Genomic DNA, 20462 nt, shown 5'->3' on the forward strand with positions numbered 1-20462 from the left:
CCAATATTGCTTCCTCTTGCTAGCCTCTCCTGTCTACCGATACTACTGTATGGTTAGCTCCTCAACAACAGTTAAAGTTGCATGCCATGTTAGGGTGCAAATGATAAAGCCACATCACAACTACTAAGGTGACAGCTACGGTCACGTGACAACAGCTTTGATAACATGACAGTTGCTAAGGTCACATAACAACAACGTAAGTCACATGGCAACAGCTAGAATACAATATGTAGCATGACAGTTGCTAAGGTCACATTACAACATCGTAAGTCACGTGACAACAGCTTTAATAACATGACAGTTGCTAAGGTCACATGACAACAGCGTAGGTTATGTGACAACATTTAAGATGATACAAGTAACATGACACTAGTTAAACACGTGTCTTATTTTAAAAGTCCTTGAACACCTCAAATAAAGCACCGATGTCAGAATTTCTAACAACGGAAAATAACTACAATGTTTAACAAAGTTTACACTTGAATGAACACCCCGAAGTAAAGCAGTGGTAGCGCTATAGGAGGGAGGAGTGGGCATTTTGTTGGAATTGGTATATTGATCGAAATCAAAGCTTATTACATTATCTGCTTCATTCAGTTTATTTGCCGTCAGTTTACAATGAAAATAAGAAATAAAATATTGAATTAGATTTTGTCGCATATAAACACTTTGCATTTTGCTTTCACCGCGATTCTGCAACACAGTCCTTGTATAATTTGTTGACGTCATATTAATACTGACATGTTTAGCTTGTTTTCATGCCTTCTCTGATATCCACAAAAGAGATCATTAGTGTGTGAAATATCTGTCTGTTACGGAGATGCACAGTGTTTACTCAGTGCGCTCAATATTTGCCGGCAATGTTCGGTTAGGTATTCGTAACTCCGTGCGTGCTCTGGTCTGTTGTTATACGGTACACTGTCTGGTACGGAGATATACTGTCAACGATATTTGATAGCGAAGTTAGAGAGATACCAGTCGCCAAATATGTACTATTACATGGAGTTCTAACTCAGTATCCACAACACTCTGGTTTTATCGGAAATGGTTGACTGGTACGCCTGGTACCCGATGTTAGCCTGCAATGAAACATGAGATACTCGATCATTAAGTCACAACCCTATGCATGTAAACTTTGAGTGAGCTCGTGTATATTTTTCGAAAGTTAAATATTTTAGTTTCACTCAGTGGCGTTTATTTAGTCCCTATTACATGAAACTTTCGCCCAGCTTCCACGAAAGTGTAGGTTTTGTTGGAAAAAACTGACCTGTGGTACGCCATGTACTCATTGGTAATACCATTTGAACATACCAAACTAAATATCTGCTCAAAAAGGTAGCGTATGCATGCAACTTGTGAACTTTGTGTCATTTAAGGAGGCTCCACCCTTTCGCAATTAGCCAGCAGAATTCAATGAAAGTTTCACATAATGGTTACGTCACTCTGTAGAGATGATTTTATGAAAATCTAAGCATTCCGATAAACTGGGGATTTTTTTATAAAAAATACCGAAACATTGATATTTGTCAAATTCAACATTTTCACATTTTTTGAGCGTGTGGCATTGTTCAAAACTATTACAACAAAAAAATAATGAAAAGAATCATTGCTAATCAACCCTACATATATTTTATTTATCATAAAATATCTACAACATGTTACAAAAAGCGTTTTTTATTGAAATTGTATGGATAAAAGTTACTAAATACAAGCTAAAAGCAAACAGGACACATAGTTTCATACAAGAAGAGTGCAAAATTTAACCAAATACACATAAAGTCTTTATAATTAGTTTATTTTACATTTTTCAATAATTTTGATCCTGATGAGAGTTGTCTACCTTGAAAAACATCGGAACTTTTTGCAGAGGGATAGAATGTATACAATGACACTTATTTTCTTTACTATACCTAAACGACGGAAATAAATTAAAATTACTATATTTAAATGTGAATTTACTGTTCTTTTATGGGACAAAATTACTCTCAATCATGACTTTGGACATCATTCCATAGCCCGCTTACGCATAGTATATTAACATGTCAGGTACATATGTAACCATAGGCTATCGCATGGTATGCCGTTATTACGTGCACGCATGCAAATGCACTTGTATAGGGATCTTGATATTTTACAAACCACTATTTTCACACACAGAGTTATTGTAACTGCATTTGTGAACCGATTTATCTAACAGGGCGTACATGTAACTGGCTCGACAACAAAAGTCGTAGCACGTGATACGTTCAGGTGAGGTCGGTAAACAAAACACATCAGTCTGCATTCCATGCGCCTCATATACGTCCTTCTTGAAGTCGTCTGCTCGTATGTCAGTGTTTTCCCGTGAGTTAATTAATGTCTTTGTATCATAAGTTTTATTTCTGAAGTACGTGTTACCCGGTGTTACTATAATTTACACTACGGTAATGGAATGCCCGATAAGAAAACATGTGTATTACGAAGGATGTGTCAGGTTCTGGTAGTGTAGGAAAGCCGGAGTTTCAGGAAACAGCTCCCCTACCTGGCGACTGCCCCACGTGGGTCTCGAACCCGCGATCCAGTAGCGGAGGGCTAGTGGTAGCAGAATGGCAGACACGTACACCTTAACCACTCCGCCACCGCGGCCCCTTCACACGGAGACAATGAACTAGTGCACTATCATTTCAAGCTCTTACTCCGATTCCTCAAACAATATGATTTTATTGGAAACAGTTAATTGATACGCCATGTAATTGTTGAAAGTGTCCTTTCAAAATACTGAATGTCGTAATAGTAAGGTACCTTATGCATATAGATTATAAACTAGCGTATAAGTAATCAATATTTTTTCACTTAAATACGCCTTTTAAGTGTTATACTGCATCACGCTCCCTCCATTTTTCAAACGGTTTTATTGTATGTCAAATAGTTGTTTTATACGTCAGGTACTTATTGCAATGTCCTATGAAACATTAAATGTCTTTTTATCTTAAAGCCATGCGTGTTGATTCCAATGGATTCGCAATATAGTATAACAAGATTTTAAGGTATTAATTTTACAAAATTACTCTTGACAATTATGTAGGAAGATACATATACTAAGATATATCCCGAGAAACAAAATATACAATTCAGACAGTTCTTAGGTCCTTCAATACATTGTCACGTGTTTCACACAACGCCAATAACATGCCTACACGGTATAAAACTCGTTATAAAGTTAAACAATAACCTATTGTAAGATGTAACAATAGTATGATAGAATCATACATGATGGTAATGTTGAAAGCGATTTTTTTTTAACTCATTCACCCTTGAAATGTGAAATGAACTAATCCAATAGTTGAATTAAAAGAGTTCAAATGTGTCTTCAGGGGTGAGAGAGTTAAGCATGGGTATTGATTATAGTTATGCTCTCTTGTTAACATTGATCGTTTTGGCAATTTTGAAACAGATAAGCGAAAATTAACAAGCACGTCCTTGTTGAAACGTTAGAACAATTCTTTCGTAATAGTTTGGTTCGGATTCGCCTGAGTGTGCTGTTTCTTTTATCTTATATTTACAGTCGGGTTCAAACTCTAATTTAATACATTAGTTATAGAGTCGGCATGTTCTGGCGTTTCGTAGCTACCAATTTTTAACAGAGGTTCAACGTTTCGTGTTCTTAAACAAACATATGATTCGATCATTGTGGAACAAAACTTAAATTTGATCTTGAATCGCCAATATAAAGTGAACCGAGTGTATTATGCCCGATTCTCGTGTCTATTGTTTTGCTTTAAAACATTTGCATACATCAATGTGTGCGTAGTCTTCACGCCTTCCACACGCCGCTAGCTACAGTATAGTTGGTACGCGGGGATTTGATTTTACTATTTGAGTGGTCACAAAAGATAGCACGAAAATAAATGGAAAGCGAATATCAATACTGTACCATGAATATACAGAGATAAAAGAAAATTAAATTACTTTACGTCTTAACTGCTGAGTAATGAAAATAAAATAAAATGAAATATCGTATCTTAAGCTATTTTGATAAGAATGTAAAGTTAATCCCATTACTCAAATACAGAAGTACTCTAATGAGCACAAAACGTCGACCTGGCAATGTTGCTCGAAATCCAATTTCTGCGTACTAGCTCGGAGCGGGACAACTGCGAAGTATTCGCCTCTGCGGAATTTAACAACTATACAGTATGAAAGAAGATCCGTATATCTCTTTTTCAGCTAGAAGTCATGATACAGCTGTTGCAATATATCCCATCTCTACACCATAGCGGATATAACCAATCGAATGTGTCAGAATACGACAAACTAGGGCAGAGTGCGATTTAGGGGTTACAATGGCAAACAGGACAGGAAATGAATTGATTGCTAACATAAAAGATCTGATGACGAATTTTGGGGATAAGAATTTAGTCATGAAGCACGACGATACCTAATCATACTACATTCAGAAGGTACGGCAGATTCGTACATACGACATGTGATTAGTTTCTAAAATATCCATTTTAGGAAAAAGACATTATTTAAGATTTATATGTCCGTAACTACATACAAACACATTTTAAGGATGTATACTACACAACGGTTTAAAGAAAAATCAAATTGCTTCTAAGGTTATTTGGTTTCTGTGTTGAAGTTTTCGATATTTAAATTTTATTATAGACTAGTACACGTATTCATGGAGTCTACCATAGCTTTTGGTAAACTTAATATGTTACACAAACTATATACGTCACAGAAACTGTACACGACACATAAACGGTTTGTTGTTTGTGTTTTACGTCCTATTAGCAACAGCTATGGTACGTGCCAGGTTGCAATGGTGGAAGAAAGCCGGAGTTCCCAGAGAAAACCCACCGACCTACGGCCAGTAGGTCTCGAACCCGAGACCCATGGCCAGTGGTGGAGGGCTAGTGGTACATCGTAGCAGAATGTCAGACGCTTTAACTGTATAGTGCAATACTCTGCATACTTGTCAAAAACTGTATCGTCATAGAACTGCATATATGACAAAAACTGAACTTGTAGCAGGGACTGCATACGTCACAGAAACGATATACGTGGCTGACACTGCAGGAATGACAAACAACTGTACATGTGACAGAAAATGTGAACGTGACAGAAATGAGAATAGTCACAGTAACTGCAAAGGTCACAGAAACGATATAAGTGGCAGACACTGTACGCATGATAGGAAATGCACAAACTGTATGCGTGACAGAAATGGGAAACGTCACAGTAATTGTACACATCACAGATGCTGAATACGTGCAAATATCTGCATACACGTCATATATTGTATACGTCAAGGAAACTGAATAGAAGGCCATGCGTGATATTAAATGTCTAGTTTTATTGTAACTATCTTTTAGAAAATACTACAATAATCGATGCATACTCATTAAGTAAGTGTTTGGACTAATGCATATACAATTATGATAGATCTTCGTCACTTGTAGACAAATAATACATCAATGTAACGAATGAATTGCCATATTATTCCAGCGTCATAAACCGCTCATGCTAGGCATTAAACGTATTATTTGTAAAAATACGCTTACTACGAATATCGTTTTGATTTCATACATCTTACTGTCTATCTTGTGATGGTACTCTATACGGGTGGTGCTGACTTATGTGATTTCCCCAAAATGTGTAGCCACGATGTCATAGATTGTACTTAGCAACGGTTTTCCTCTAGTTATCTCAATCAATTATCACAGTCCTCCTTTGGATAGCCTTCAGCAGTGTCGGTGTATTTCTAAAGCTCTCCCATAGTAGCCTCATTTTTTCGAAATAAAAAAATGCCTTATAGAATCTCTCGCATTCGGACAGCTTGGTTTTTACAACTATTGAATCCGAGGTGTAGATTACTTACTTGGCCCTTGGCCGTGGTATTAAAGAGGCTCTTTTCAGCCATTTTCCCGGTCATGAAATTCACATTAACTGGTTTAATAGTCCCCTAATAACTCCAAAAGGGGATAGTAATTCTACAGTCGTCTAGGATCTCAATTTAAAATTTATATTCTTAATCCTCTACGTGACGCATTGGTGTGGAAGCAGATCGGTATCATCACTGATCTTTGGGACACACAAAATTTACAACTTTGGCGGAAGTTTATTACCGGAAACCATGTAAACTCTCGCGTCTTCCTGACCGACAGTGATTGATTACAATAAACTTAACAGTGTAGGGTTTGGAGGAGTAACGTTCTGTCTCGACCCTCGTAGTTTTAATCTGTTCAGCGTCGCATAAATTTGACGTTATTTTTTATGAACTAGAATTTTCCAAAAAAAACCTCGATGAAAATGTTTAAATACAAAACGCAGTTTTGTTTTCAATCTACCGAACCTTACGTCATAATATGTCTTAGCCTTCAAGCCTGCGAGTTGGCTGTTGGATATTCAGATGCAGAACGGCGGCGTTAGTTTCTCTAGCAAGATTAACGCCAAAACAGGAAAACATATATTTTCTTCGTGAAATCTATTTCACCTTCTTATCCGTGCACATTTGGGGAGATGTTAGCTTTGACGTAACTCCATCACGTGTAGGAAGAGGCAACCAACGTGCACCAACAACTTCCCTGCAGATTCTCCCGTGTGTTCTTTTCAGGAAAAATAAAAATAAAAAAACTACTATATCACACTGCCTGCATTTCATAAAAGCCGACCAATATTGCGCCCTTGCAGAATCTTCAATCTTTTCTAATAAGATGCCATTAAAGATATAAAAACTGATCTACAGACTATATTGCAACAGCCTGAATAGTTTTTCTTTTCTCATCTGTCTACTCTCCCTTTCTTTCATATCTTATCCTTTTGACAGTATCTCCCTATAGGAACCTGTCTCCATATGATCCTGGCTGTTGCGAGGACGATAAACCCGTATAATAAAAATCACCGGTATTCTTATCATTCCTTGTAACTCGTTGGTATAGGTGACACGTTTGATAGTTGATCTCTCACAATCTGGTTGTCGGAAGTCGTATGCTTTGGGGGACCTCAACCGTCAACACACTAGACATCTGTGTCATTGTCTAATTACGATGGGGGTAGTTAAATTCAAAGAAATTAAAGTACCGTAACTATTAGTTTTTATGTACGTTTTATCTAATATTGATATCTTTTCAGCGACGAATTTAACGATAGCCGGAAAATGGCAAAAGCAAATTAAATCTCCGAATAGTCTGCAAGCTATTATTCACACACTTAAACGTTTCCACCTGGACAGAATGCTGATTGTTTCATACGTGATTTTTTGTTGGCTATATTATAATCAGCATAATCTTGAAAAAAATGATCTCCATCACATACATGTACGTCTTATGCAATGAGTGACTCTTAGTTTTTAACGATGCAATCAGCCCTCTAAGACCAGAACTAACATCATATTGTTTGGTGTTTGAGGTGTTTTTTCGCACACTAATAGCCGGTAATGATAGGCATAGTTTAGAAATATTTAGTTCAGGTTAAGGTTCCCAGACTGAGACAAGCGAGAAGGTCTGTGGTGTCTGTCCCCAGACTGAGACAAGCGAGAAGGTCTGTGGTGTCTGTCCCCAGACTGAGACAAGCGAGAAGGTATGTGGTGTCTGTCCCCAGACTGAGACAAGCGAGAAGGTCTGTGGTGTCTGTCCCCAGACTGAGACAAGCGATAAGGTCTGTGGTGTCTGTCCCCAGACTGAGACAAGCGAGAAGGTCTGTGGTGTCTGTCCCCATACCGAGACAAGCGAGCAGGTCTGTGGTGTCTGTCCCCAGACCGAGACTGCCTTAAGGTTGATTATTTACATTAGATGGATGTCAGTAAAGTCGTGTTGGAATGCTGTCAGTATAATGCGACCGGTAGAGTATGATGTATTCATCTTTATACAAGATGTAAATGTAAAAGTGCTGCAGTAGGCCCAGTGCATTGTGACATTACAATCGAAGTGATGTCGGAAAATATCATTGGTCTGTTTGTATACAAACAGTAATCACACGTATCACCGACCTCGGCGTGATAATGACAATGCATCAATACAGTCTACGCATGTTTAATCACTCACATGTAACCTTCTAACCAATAACGTAAAACTCAAAAATAGCGTGGAGTTTCGACTTAATACTAGCTGTGTGTGAAACAAGTTGTTAACGATAGACTCAGGTTAATCATATTTCGATTTCATAACCTGGACAGTTCATGCAGAACGACTTTAATACAAGATTACGGCAACGCTTCATATCATTCAAATACCGTATACTGGGAAACGTTAGCCCAGTCAGATATTCTCTCTTCACATGTAATTACTCTATAGGGTTAGTTGCGTACAAATATTTGCTGTTAGAATACATTCGCCCTAATTGTGGAGAGCGAAAAATGCGAAAATTAACATGCAGCAATTGTAGATTTTACAGTTTTTTGGTGTTTATTTTCCACTTATTGTAACCATATCAGTCTTTGATAAGTTTAATCAATCTGTTTTATCAAAACCGGAACTGAATGATCAGCAACATTTCCAAAAATACATATTTACTGTACATTTGTGTATTATCGAGTATTTTAATGTTCATTTCCCACTTATTGTGTAACCGTATCAGTCTTTGGTACGACCTGTTATCAAATGTTACAAGAAACTGATCTGGCAAAAATGATAGACAGAATGAAACATGGGATGGTCGATTAGTTAAATCACAAGGTAAACATTAACAAAAATGAAATACACATGTAAAGAAAGCCTCCGTCGTCATTTAATTCCGTGTGTTGTAGCGAATGTACACGTCAGCCTTATGGTTAAATTGGACTGATGAAACGGATATAAGTTCTGTATTATTCCCTATCTGTCTTTGATGTTTTTTTTATAAAACCTTTTAAGAAGCGAATCTCTTTCATTATTTCTCGATTGAATTGTCTGTACCATGTAGGAAACATTTACATGACAACAGCGACCGGATACTCGGATACTCTATAAATGGCATTGTCTTCTCTATCAATTTTGTGTCAATACAAAGCATGTCATGATTTGTTTTCGCGCTGATTGTATGGAGGCTAACGTCCCCGCAATAGTGAAGGTCTGTCCCTGCAGGCTCGTGGACACTATAGGAGAGTAGCTGTTTCCGACTACCTGTTATCGTAAGAGGCGACTTATATGCCCCCTGCAGAATTTTGGCTTTGTTTTTTCTAGGTTTGCTTAAGAAATATCAAAGAGACTAAAATTGATTGCTGCCCCAATCGCAACACTTGGTAATTTGTTCGTTCTTTCGGTTTTTACCTATTCTTTCTTTTCGGTAGAGTATATCCATCGAAAAGTCTGCACACAAAACTTTATCAGGGAGCAAGCGTCATCTATAATAGCAACAAACGGATTTAAAAAAAAAGCAATGCAAAATAGCTATTCAGGTTTCGGCTTGGCTTTATTGAGTCTAACGTCCTATCAACAACTATGATAATTGAAGTAGATTTGTCCTTGTGTGTAATGTATGTGTGTGTGTGTGTTGATGGTGGTATGTTGTTGTATTTTCTTTCTAGTGTGGCAGGTTTTAATTGTACATATGATTAAGATCGCATTCTAGCTTCAAACTAGAGGGAATTTCCCATTAGCTCAGTGGTAGAGCGCCCGACTAGGAACCTGGAGATCGAGTGTTCGATCCCCGGTGGAAGCACACTTTTCTCTTTCCTGTTACAAATGGTGTCCGTGGCCCTCCCTGTGGTGACAGGGAGTTAGAACCTGGGTTGTGGTGTTCGATGGGGAACACATTTAAAAAAGAGGGGAGTAGTGTGGCAGGTTTAAATTTTACGTAGGATTGGGGTCGACTTCTAGATTCGAGCTAGAGGGAATTTCCCCTTAACTCAGTGGTAGCGCGTCCCACTACGAACCTGGAGATCGAGGGTTCGATCCCCGGTGGAAACACACTATTCTCTTTCCTGCTACACTTGCAATGGTACAGATCTGATAGTTACCCCAGTGTATTTTGAAAGCAACAAGCTCTTTACTCCGCACAATCACATTATACTTACAACGAGCTATGTACTTAAGTACATGTATGTTTCGGTCATGAGACATACATGTAACCTATTGCCATAACACGGAGAGCAAATGTAGGGTATTGTAAAGCAAGGCGCTGCAAAACAAAACGGCTGTCGGGAAGTACAGAGAGAATATGATTTCAAATGATGCAATGTCTGTAGCAGTTTATTTTGGTTTCTCTGGCGTCCGAAAGTGAAGGGCACAAGACAAATGTCCAATGAAGCAGGTGAATCCCACATTGGTTGCCTCTTACACTATGCAGTGTTTACTACATAGTATGTGTATCGTTTTTATAGTCCCTGATCTGCTATGATGGGCTATTCAGGTATACAGAATTTTATAATATAATTGAAAATAGGAAGGAGTGTCGAGGGAGAAGTATTCCCTTAATTTATTAGAGAATATCAAATTATGACAATGTCTCCAGAAGATAAAATGTTGTGCAATTTAATAGGGTGTCCAGAAATACCTGCAGGACATTCTACGAGATAACTTCGTTAACGACAGCTTTTAATGTGTTACATCTATGTACAAGTGCGGGTTCAGTTTACGAGATCTGATGTCATACAAAGTACATGTAGCATAGCGGTTCCGCAGATACATACAATGTAACAACGTTCTTTATAACTATTACTTACTTTCGTTAGATGTTAAAGAGTTATATCGATTGAAAGTGTATTTTCCCATACTATAAATCAAATTATAAAAGTTTCTTTGTAGGGTTTTTTTTCAGGCAGTTGTGTATCAACCTACCACAAATCATGTTCGTGCTTTTACATGTGGTCAATAGTCATTTACTGAACAACCACCGCCACTAACCTACTATCGATACTAAAGGTTGTTACGTAGGTTCGTTTGAAGCACAATTGACAGGTTGGTTCATTTGATGATCTATGTAAAAATTCGTGTGAAGCACCATGTCAAAACAGTATAATAAAGGATGGCTAACCTAAGTTCATGGGATTTCGAGTCTAAGTCATAATTACGTGAACAACGTAACACAGGTGTTACGCTCACATTCGCTTAATGTACCCCTATGCTATAGCAAAATCGAAGGCGCAGTGTGCACTATCTTGTTGATGAGTCCAGAAGAAGAATTTGATCCTTTGATGGACAGATGGATGAGAACGGATTGATGGATGGAAGGAAGGATGATTTCAGGAGAGATTGGTGGATGGATGAGGATAAATATGGATGGCCTGGATGGATGGAGAAGGTTTAGACAAATTAAAGTAACCTATACATATTCCCTACTGGTCCTTGTACGGCAATACAAAATATAAGTAAAAAATAATGTGTTTGACCAGTTACCTAGCGAACATCAATAATCTGACAAGTCACCCATTTTGACATCAATTATATCTGACCAGTCAACCATGTGATAAAGTCGTCCTTGTCAGATTTGTTGGTCGGTGTCGTTTCCTGTGTGACGATGTTTCGGGGCGTCAGTAATTATATAAATGACAATGCAATAAGTGTGATGTTTCCAATGAAATCAAGTTTGACGGATAGATCCTGGCTCGACTTCCATGTTATGGAGTTGCGTGCTAGATTTGAGTTAGATGGTAAGGTGTTTATATATGTGTAATTTTACAGGACCGTGAAACCATTACACCGGATATTCATCCGCGGCCGGCTCACTCAGGGACTATTATTGTCGGCGAAATGAGATTCGTTCGTTTCAATTTTACACGATGATTATTAATATGCTTTGGCTGGCCGGGTTTATCGAGAAAATGTGTTCTGGTCGACGACTTCATAGTATTTGTCATAATTAATCTGTTTTATCGCATACGGCTACGGTATATGCGGGCCATTGCTCGTTGTATAATTATAAAGCTCTCATAACACGACAAAATATAGTCAATTTGAGACAATGAAGAATAAAGGAACCAGAGTACGTGAAAGAGACTCAAGGGATCTAGAGAGATCGTCTGGGGAGGGGGTTACGTTTTAATAATGTTGATAATATCACTAGTAACGATATTAGGTATGTTAGATGATATCAACCGATTTCAACATTAACGAAGTTTATTTGTAATAATCTGAAAATATTGATCGAAATAGCTTTGATTTTAGTTAGATATAAAAATTGAACTGTTCAACGCAACTCTAGACCTTTTTCAAAATCATTATCTTATGATATGCTTATCTTTTTTATGATACCCCCCACCCCACCCCCCCTAGCATCTTGGAATATCTGCACGTATTTATCATATGTACCTTAGGCGATAGCGTTTTAGTTATATGTGAATTTGATTGTGTTTAATATATAAATAAACATAACATATACATAGCCAAATATGGCTTAATGTCAGAAAATTTTATGATCCTATTCATTAAATATATTTTACATTTTGTAGATACTATTGCTGTAATGTGATATTGTCATGTCACCGAAATATAATTAATTTTTATTGTATTCAAGATTGCAATACACCGGTGTGCATCCATCTGCCAGATTACAATTAGTAGGTAATAGTAGATAATGGTAATATATGCACATTTACATATACACATGTACCTGTATAGTGTGAGTGAGAAATGTCGCAGGCAAACCACAACCATCTTATATCGACATATCAGCAGTGTGTTCCTTCTAAAAAGGATCATATTTTTCTCTCGTGTTTGATGAGCTAACCTTATGTCGGACATGGAAGCTATTAACACATTTACGTCACGATGACGTAGGACTTGTGACGCGGTGCAGGCACCCTTGAGATGACACAGTTAGATACAATTATATACTTGTGGTAACGATGAGCAAGGAATCCTTTATCTGATGCGCTGAAGAAGATACGAATACCATTTAACGTATCTTTAAACATCTCGCCGTTTACGATATGAAGTTATTACTCCTTTCATAGACTCTTCAGATTTATCAATCCAATCACCTTAAGTACGTTGAAGCTTTCTGTAGCTAACGGGATCAGACAGAGTTTTTATTATTTTGTAAATTATTGGGTCATTTCATGACATGTCTACCTTCATAGAACGAATGGATATTTGAAATACAAATTGTTAGAATTAGTATCATTTTAAAAAACGTTTATACAACGTCCGTAGATAAAAATCAGGAGCTTGGATGATGGATCCAGGATTGATTTTCAACTAACGTGCATCAACACATTTTTTGTCTAATTTGCATTTGCTTGGTTAAAAGATATGCTTTCAACGTTGAACTGGAATGCGTGGTTTGTTATGAGAAATATGTGTATATTCTAAGTCACTGGCCTTTCTACTGACCATAGACTAAGACTATCAGTTGATTACTCCACATGGATAGTTTGATCAGTCGACTGTTAAAATTCGATGCACGCATAAAACGTCTAAGCACAAACATGGTACGCTATTAATTCACGATCACCTAGGAAACATGCTTTAGGAAGCGTTGCTTCAGTACTAGTGTCACGTGCACATTCGAAGTTGTCTAGCTGTTATACATATGTTCATAAATATATACTTTATTTATTTAACAACAAGTAAAAAGCAAGTCTTTGTTTTGAGCTTATCTATATTTATTTGATAGCGGATATCTAGAGACAAGTCAGGTGTTCGGGCAGAAAACCTTACCTTTTCACGATTTTCGGGAATCAAACTCTGGTTGTCTTCTTCTAACGAGTGATCTACCTACAAATGTACTGCACCCCACGACCACTATTTGCAAATGTTTGTCGCTTCATTTCCGACAACGTGTTCAGTACAACGATTTGTTTGTTTCAGTTTCTAACAGTGTACTTCTTTTGTATATTTTCAGGAAATCCATGAACAAATTATGAACGAGCTTCGTGGCTGGACGCCTTCCCCTGCCGACACTGAAGTTTCCTCTGGTCATAATAACGACCCCCTGGACAGGTTAGGGGGCACCTACGTCCACAAAGGCACGCGAGATGCAGACGATGCATACGATCTCCTGTCTGTCGTGGAGGAGGACGCTTTGCCATCAGAAGGAGACAGCACTGAAGACAATGTGATTCCTGACGAGGAGGTATCTTTTGGACCATCGGCTGACAAGTTCAATGCTTTGAGAGGATTCCTACAGGCGATTAAAGAGGGTAATGAAACTCCTACTAAACGTTCACTGGATAGATTAGGCGGGGCATTTATTCACGGATATAAGCGCGCGTTAGATCCTCTTGGAGGGGTTTATCTCCATGGGTACAAAAGGTCACTAGACCCGCTGGGAGGCATGTGGATCCATGGTTACAAAAAACGCGGACTCGACCGACTCGGCGGTGCATACTTACACGGATTCAAGCGAGCCATGGATAATGATGACGACAATTCAAAACGTTCACTGGACCGGCTCGGTGGTGCATACTTACACGGATTTAAGCGTGCAATGGATAATGATGACGTTGATTCAAAACGTTCACTGGACCGACTCGGTGGTGCATACTTACACGGATTTAAGCGTGCAATGGATAATGATGACGTTGATTCAAAACGTTCACTGGACCGACTCGGTGGTGCATACTTACACGGATTTAAGCGTGCAATGGATAATGATGACGTTGATTCAAAACGTTCACTGGACCGGCTCGGTGGTGCATACTTACACGGATTTAAGCGTGCAATGGATAATGATGACGTTGATTCAAAACGTTCACTGGACCGACTCGGTGGTGCATACTTACACGGATTTAAGCGTGCAATGGATAATGATGACGTTGATTCAAAACGTTCACTGGACCGACTCGGTGGTGCATACTTACACGGATTTAAGCGTGCAATGGATAATGATGACGTTGATTCAAAACGTTCACTGGACCGACTCGGTGGTGCATACTTACACGGATTTAAGCGTGCAATGGATAATGATGACGTTGATTCAAAACGTTCACTGGACCGGCTCGGTGGTGCATACTTACACGGGTTTAAGCGTGCAATGGATAACGGTGAGGTTGATTCAAAACGTTCACTGGACCGGCTCGGTGGTGCATACTTACACGGGTTTAAGCGTTCAATGGATAACGGTGAAGTTGATACAAAACGTTCACTTGATCGACTTGGAGGTGCATACTTGCACGGATTCAAGCGCTCCATGGATGACGGAGAGGTTGATTCAAAACGCTCACTTGACCGACTTGGTGGTGCTTATTTACATGCATTCAAGCGCGCTATGGTTGATGATGATGACGTTGATTCAAAACGTTCATTAGACCGACTCGGTGGTGCATACTTACATGGATTTAAGCGTGCAATGGACGATGATGCTGATCTAAAACGTTCACTTGATCGTCTTGGTGGTGCATATTTACATGGATTCAAACGTTCTATGGACGATGATGAAAATGAGGAGAAACGATCTCTTGATCGTCTTGGAGGTGCTTATTTGCATGGATTCAAGCGTGCTTTGGACCCTCTTGGAGGTGCTTGGCTTCATAATTATAAACGCGCTTTGGATCCATTGGGTGGTGCGTATCTCCATGGTTACAAAAGAGCTCTTGATCCGTTAGGTGGCGCGTATCTGCACCAATACAAACGTTCAGTTGATACGGACTCACAAGACAAAAAAGACAACGTGGAAGCATCACCTTGATCCGATAATTTATCTTAGCTATGACAAATGATTACAGGAGATACTCTTGTCCACAAATTCACAAATGATTTGAAAATAAAATGTTATCAAATAAATCTATTTTTAGACGACTATCTCTTCAGGATTCCTTCTATATGATATCAGTGCAGCATTTATTTTGAGAATACAGGGTGCCGATGATCAGTCGACGAAAACCGCGTTAGAGTTGTAGAAAGGATCGTGATCTGTGTAAGGAAATCATCGTAACAGATATTGACGTTTTACTAGATTTGTGTCAAGTTTCATTCACAAGTTTAGAACAATGATTGAAATACTATGTTTTTGATTTGTTTTTATAAAAAATATGATTACGAACCATATTTTCCTCTTGTTTCTCGTTGAAAAGGTTATTGAAGTTTAACGACACGCCTACAAAATCATTTAGAATTAAAGAGTGTCATACAAAGCAAATACTTTAAAATAGAATATATCATTTGAAGTATGTGGGATATTGATATTATTCCCGAGAGCACAGGATTATTTACACCACATTCTGCACTCTCGGATTGAAAAGCCACATCCCACACTACTACTTAACGGTTTACTCTTTTTCCTCAAACTCATTTCAACTGAAAGTTGTTTAAAACCAAAATTTCAGAAAACAGGGCTAAGACATGCAAATGAAACACTAAACATAGCAATAATGTATAAACATATAATGTCATATGTTTGGAAAGAGCGAACAAAAGATGGTTTACCATAGCTCACCATCAAATTTAAAGATCCATGCAACATGTTTTGGACAAGCTTGATAAATACAACCTTAAACGTTTGATGTAGCGTCACCTCCAGACGGCAGGTTTGCCAAAGTTATTCAAACGAAATTTTGATGCGTTTCATATCGTGAAATCATAATAAAAAAACGTCATTTAATTGTGACGTCACGAAAGTACAGATCACGTGTATTTTTCATACTGAGAGATGGAAGAAATATACATACATGGTTATAGAAAGACAAACAATGGACATGTATTTGGTTATACATGTACTAGACATTAGCGTCTACGGTTATATAGAGACAACAACTAAACCGACATTTTGATGTACAGTTGACACTCACATTCACTTATTAGCAATTGTTCGCCGTAGATTTTAAAGGAAAAAACATGATTAGTTTCTGGTTAAACGGTTAATACCGAACAATCTGTGTGCAAAGAGGTTTAATCATTCCAACCAGAAAACCGACAGGAGTTTAGTACTAGCAAGTTATCCATACATGCTAAACTGAAGTTATCGCTTGAAAGCCTGATCAAAATAGTATGTATCACCTAAACACAACAAATAAACGGAAAATAAAGACTAAGTTTTGTTTTGAACACACATATGAATTGCAAATTCATTTTGCAAGCGTTCGAAAACGTCTGTTGTTTATGTCAAGGAAAGACTGTGAATGACGCGGTTTCTCGACTCTAAACCGCTGAAAACAACTCACTAAGCCACATTGTGCTGAACCAGTAAAGTCAGCTGTCAAAACTCATTGAGAAATTTCCCCTGTCCCTTTACCTACATGCAGTATCAGAGTGCTATTGGCGGAAATGTCTGTATGTTCTTTGACAGTTATTGTAAGCAGCATGCATGTATAATGTCATCACAAACACGTCCCATAGATGCATTATTAACGTTGGAATATTTAAAAAAGTTCTCGTGAAATTAACTTTTTCAAATCTTTTTTAATTTTCGCGATCCTGTGGTATTGTGTCGGATAGGTCGCACGAATACCAACCAATTCCATGCAAAATGCAAATGTTGTAGTTCATGGCTACACATTACCTAAGGACGGGTGACCCACGTCGGATTGGATTCTCAAAACGGAGTACATCTCACAAAATAATCATTTCAAATCTTTAAGCTTGACTACATTGTACATATATTTTTTTTTATACCAATGTGGCCTTAGAATGTCGATGCATGACTCATTACGAAATACAAAAGAAGTATTCCAAACTTAGACATTGGTTATTTGTTGACGTTATAAACAAGAGTCCTAGAGAGCCTGTATNGGGTCAGACCCACCATTTATACAAAATTGATTTCCCTTCCAAATAGGATGCTACTGTTCAATTTGGTCAAAATACCTTCGTCCCAACGGAAGAAAAAAGGATATTAAAGTTATTTCTTTATATACCTTATTTGGCCCACCTCTCTGTCCCCAGGGGCGGTCATGCCAACCGTTTATACAATGTTGGTTCCCCTTCACCAAAGGGTGATTCATACCAAATTAGGACAAACTCCTGTCGTTCCTACAGAAGAAGATGGGTTTTGAAGAATTTGCTCTATTTCCCCTATTATGCCCTGCCCCTCTGCCCCGAGGGGGACCATACTCACTGTTTATAAAAAAATTGAGTCCCTTTTGCCCAAGGATGCTCAAGACCAAATCGGGATGAAATCCATCCATCCCTATGGTAGAAGAAGGATTTCAAAGGTTTTACATCAATTTCCCCTATTCGGCCCGCTCCTCTGTCCCAAAGAGGGCCACACCCACTGTTCATACAAAATTGAGTCCCCTTGGCCCAAGGATGCTCCAGACTAAATTAGGATAAAATCCCTTAATTCCTACAGTAGAAGAAGAATTTTAAAGGTTTTACCTTTATTTCTTTTATTTGGCCCTGGCCCTTTGCCCCAGGGGTGCAACACCCACCGTTTGTACAAAATTGAGTCATCTTGGTCTAGGAATGCTCCAGACCAAATTTAGTCAAAATCTACTCCAGGACTAGTAGTGTTTTAAAAGGAAAAAATGACGGACGGACGACGGACGGACGCCAGACGCTGCGGTATTGCATAAGCTCACCATGGTCCTTCGGACCAGGTGAGCTAAAGACTGGCGCATATGCGTCTTGTTTCTCACAGAAGAAATAAATGTAGACCATAGAAAGAAATACTTGTATTGATACAACTCCAAAAGACATTAATTTGTTGGGATACCTGAATAAAAATTGTTCATTTAAAACAAAATATATTGCTAAATATCAGCCGTTGTCCGTTTTGGGCAAACGTAGTTGCACAAACTAGACGTGCTAAGAGCGTTATAAAAATAAATCAATTTGCGCCTGTTGCTTCATTCGCGCAAAGGCTTGCCTATCTATTTTTTGGATATAATCGAAAATGAATCTTTACTAGCGGAAAAAAGAAACAGTGCATGCCTAAAATGTGTTATGAAAATAAATGTGTATGACGTAGAACAACAAGGTTTTCAGGGACAATTTAGTTTGTTTTCTATTCACAATTGCATTCAATTTTCCACGTTATGGAAGCAATAAGTTCCGCTCAGGAGTGACGTAAACACAGCAGGGGTCAATACTGAGTTCACAAAGTTAATACCTCGTATGTCCACCGTTTGCCTGAATGCAAGCCTGACAACGTCGACGCATGGAGCCTATCAGACGGTTCAAGAATGCTTGTGGGATGGCATTCCAGATCTGTACCAACGCTGCAGGCAAATCAGCCAACGTCACCGGTTGATTAAGTAATGCCAGTAATCTGCGCTTCATGTCATCCCAGACGTGTTCAATGGGCGACAGATCGGGGGGTACAGCAGGCCAGGGCAACACGTCAACGTTCTGCTGGGCCAGAAAGTCCATAGCGACACGATATGTGTGTGGCCTGGCGTTGTCCTGCTGTAGCGTAATGTGACGTTACTGCCCTTGCACGAATGCAACAAAGTGGATCCGGAGGATCTCGTCACGGTAACGCAGCGCGTTCAAATTCCCGTTAACAACCACCAGAGGCGTTCTCCCGTTTGCGTCACGGAAACGTTCTCAAACGCAATGATATACTCTGGAACGGCCGTCACAACTCGCGACTCGTCCGTAAATAAAATGCCTGCCCAATCCCGTCGAGTAAATCGCAGATGCCTCTTGCACCAGTCCAGACGTGCTACACGATGACGTTGCAGAAGAACTGGGCGGATTGCAGGACGTCGCGGACGGATAGCTCGTTCCCGCAATCGGTTCCGTACAGTTCTCAGGCTTATTGGTATTATACCTGGTATATCTAATTGTGTAGGTGTTATACCTGGTATATCTATTAACTTAGGTATAGTACCTGGTATATCTAATTGTGTAGGTATTATACCTGGTATATCTAATTGTGTAGCAACCCATGGATTGTCCGTGTACTCAAACTTGCCGTTTGAAAGCGATTTCTCAAATGGACAAGCCGAATATGGTTGTCCTGTTGACGTGACGTCACACGTGGACGTCCCGCACGAGGTCGATCGCCGACGTGGCCAAACTGTTGATGTCGTATCCACAAATCCTGGATTGTATTTCGATGGACATGAAAACGTGTAGAGACAACGGCTTGTCCCATACCAGCTTGAAGCATACCAATAATCCAGAGGCGGTCATTTTCATTGAGCCTCGGCATAGCATTAATCACAAATCAAAACGTTATAATGCTGTTTTTACTGTTCACTGGTCCCAACAGAGTGACCCAATAGGTGAAAAACAAACTGTCATTGTCGAATTGGATGGCTGGACGAGAAAAACGTGCAAACTTGTCAACGACTATAGAGAGCAAACTGCACGGGAAAAACTGTCAATGACACATGGATAGTGTGTATGTGTCATACTCGGTCATGTGTGTGAGTTTTCATGTATATACAGTTGGTAATACATGTTCTATAACAATTCTCCGCATGCCAGTTTCTTTTTCCCGCTAGTATAAAGCCCCACCTCCACCTCCCCCTCCCCGAATATCAACAAGTCAAAAAGACACTATCGAGGTCTCAAGAAAACCATAATTCCATCTAAAAATCGATCAAAGTGGAAATAAAGACAAAAAATAAGCACAGGTAAAATCAGAATTGCCGTCAACAAGAAACAACGGCTTTAATGCCAAACTTACGTTCAAATAACATAAATCGGGTCTGTTTGAACATATTTGCAGCATAGAAA

At 38.9% G+C, this 20462-nt stretch overlaps 1 protein-coding gene across 1 annotated transcript in view; it reads left to right on the top strand.

Annotated features, from left to right (window-relative positions):
• LOC110445124 (feeding circuit activating peptides-like) overlaps positions 1–15638 on the top strand; it is a 55522-nt gene extending 39884 nt beyond the window's left edge. Inside the window, exon 2 of the mRNA XM_021489541.1 lies at positions 13744–15638. Coding sequence (XP_021345216.1) covers positions 13744–15528 — 1785 coding nt within the window. The 3' untranslated portion in view covers positions 15529–15638. The remainder of the gene's footprint in view (positions 1–13743) is intronic.
• Positions 15639–20462: the final 4824 nt, after the last annotated feature.

The sequence above is a fragment of the Mizuhopecten yessoensis genome, unplaced genomic scaffold (genome assembly GCF_002113885.1).
Source record: "Mizuhopecten yessoensis strain PY_sf001 unplaced genomic scaffold, ASM211388v2 scaffold2087, whole genome shotgun sequence".
In the NCBI taxonomy this organism is placed as follows: domain Eukaryota; kingdom Metazoa; phylum Mollusca; class Bivalvia; order Pectinida; family Pectinidae; genus Mizuhopecten; species Mizuhopecten yessoensis.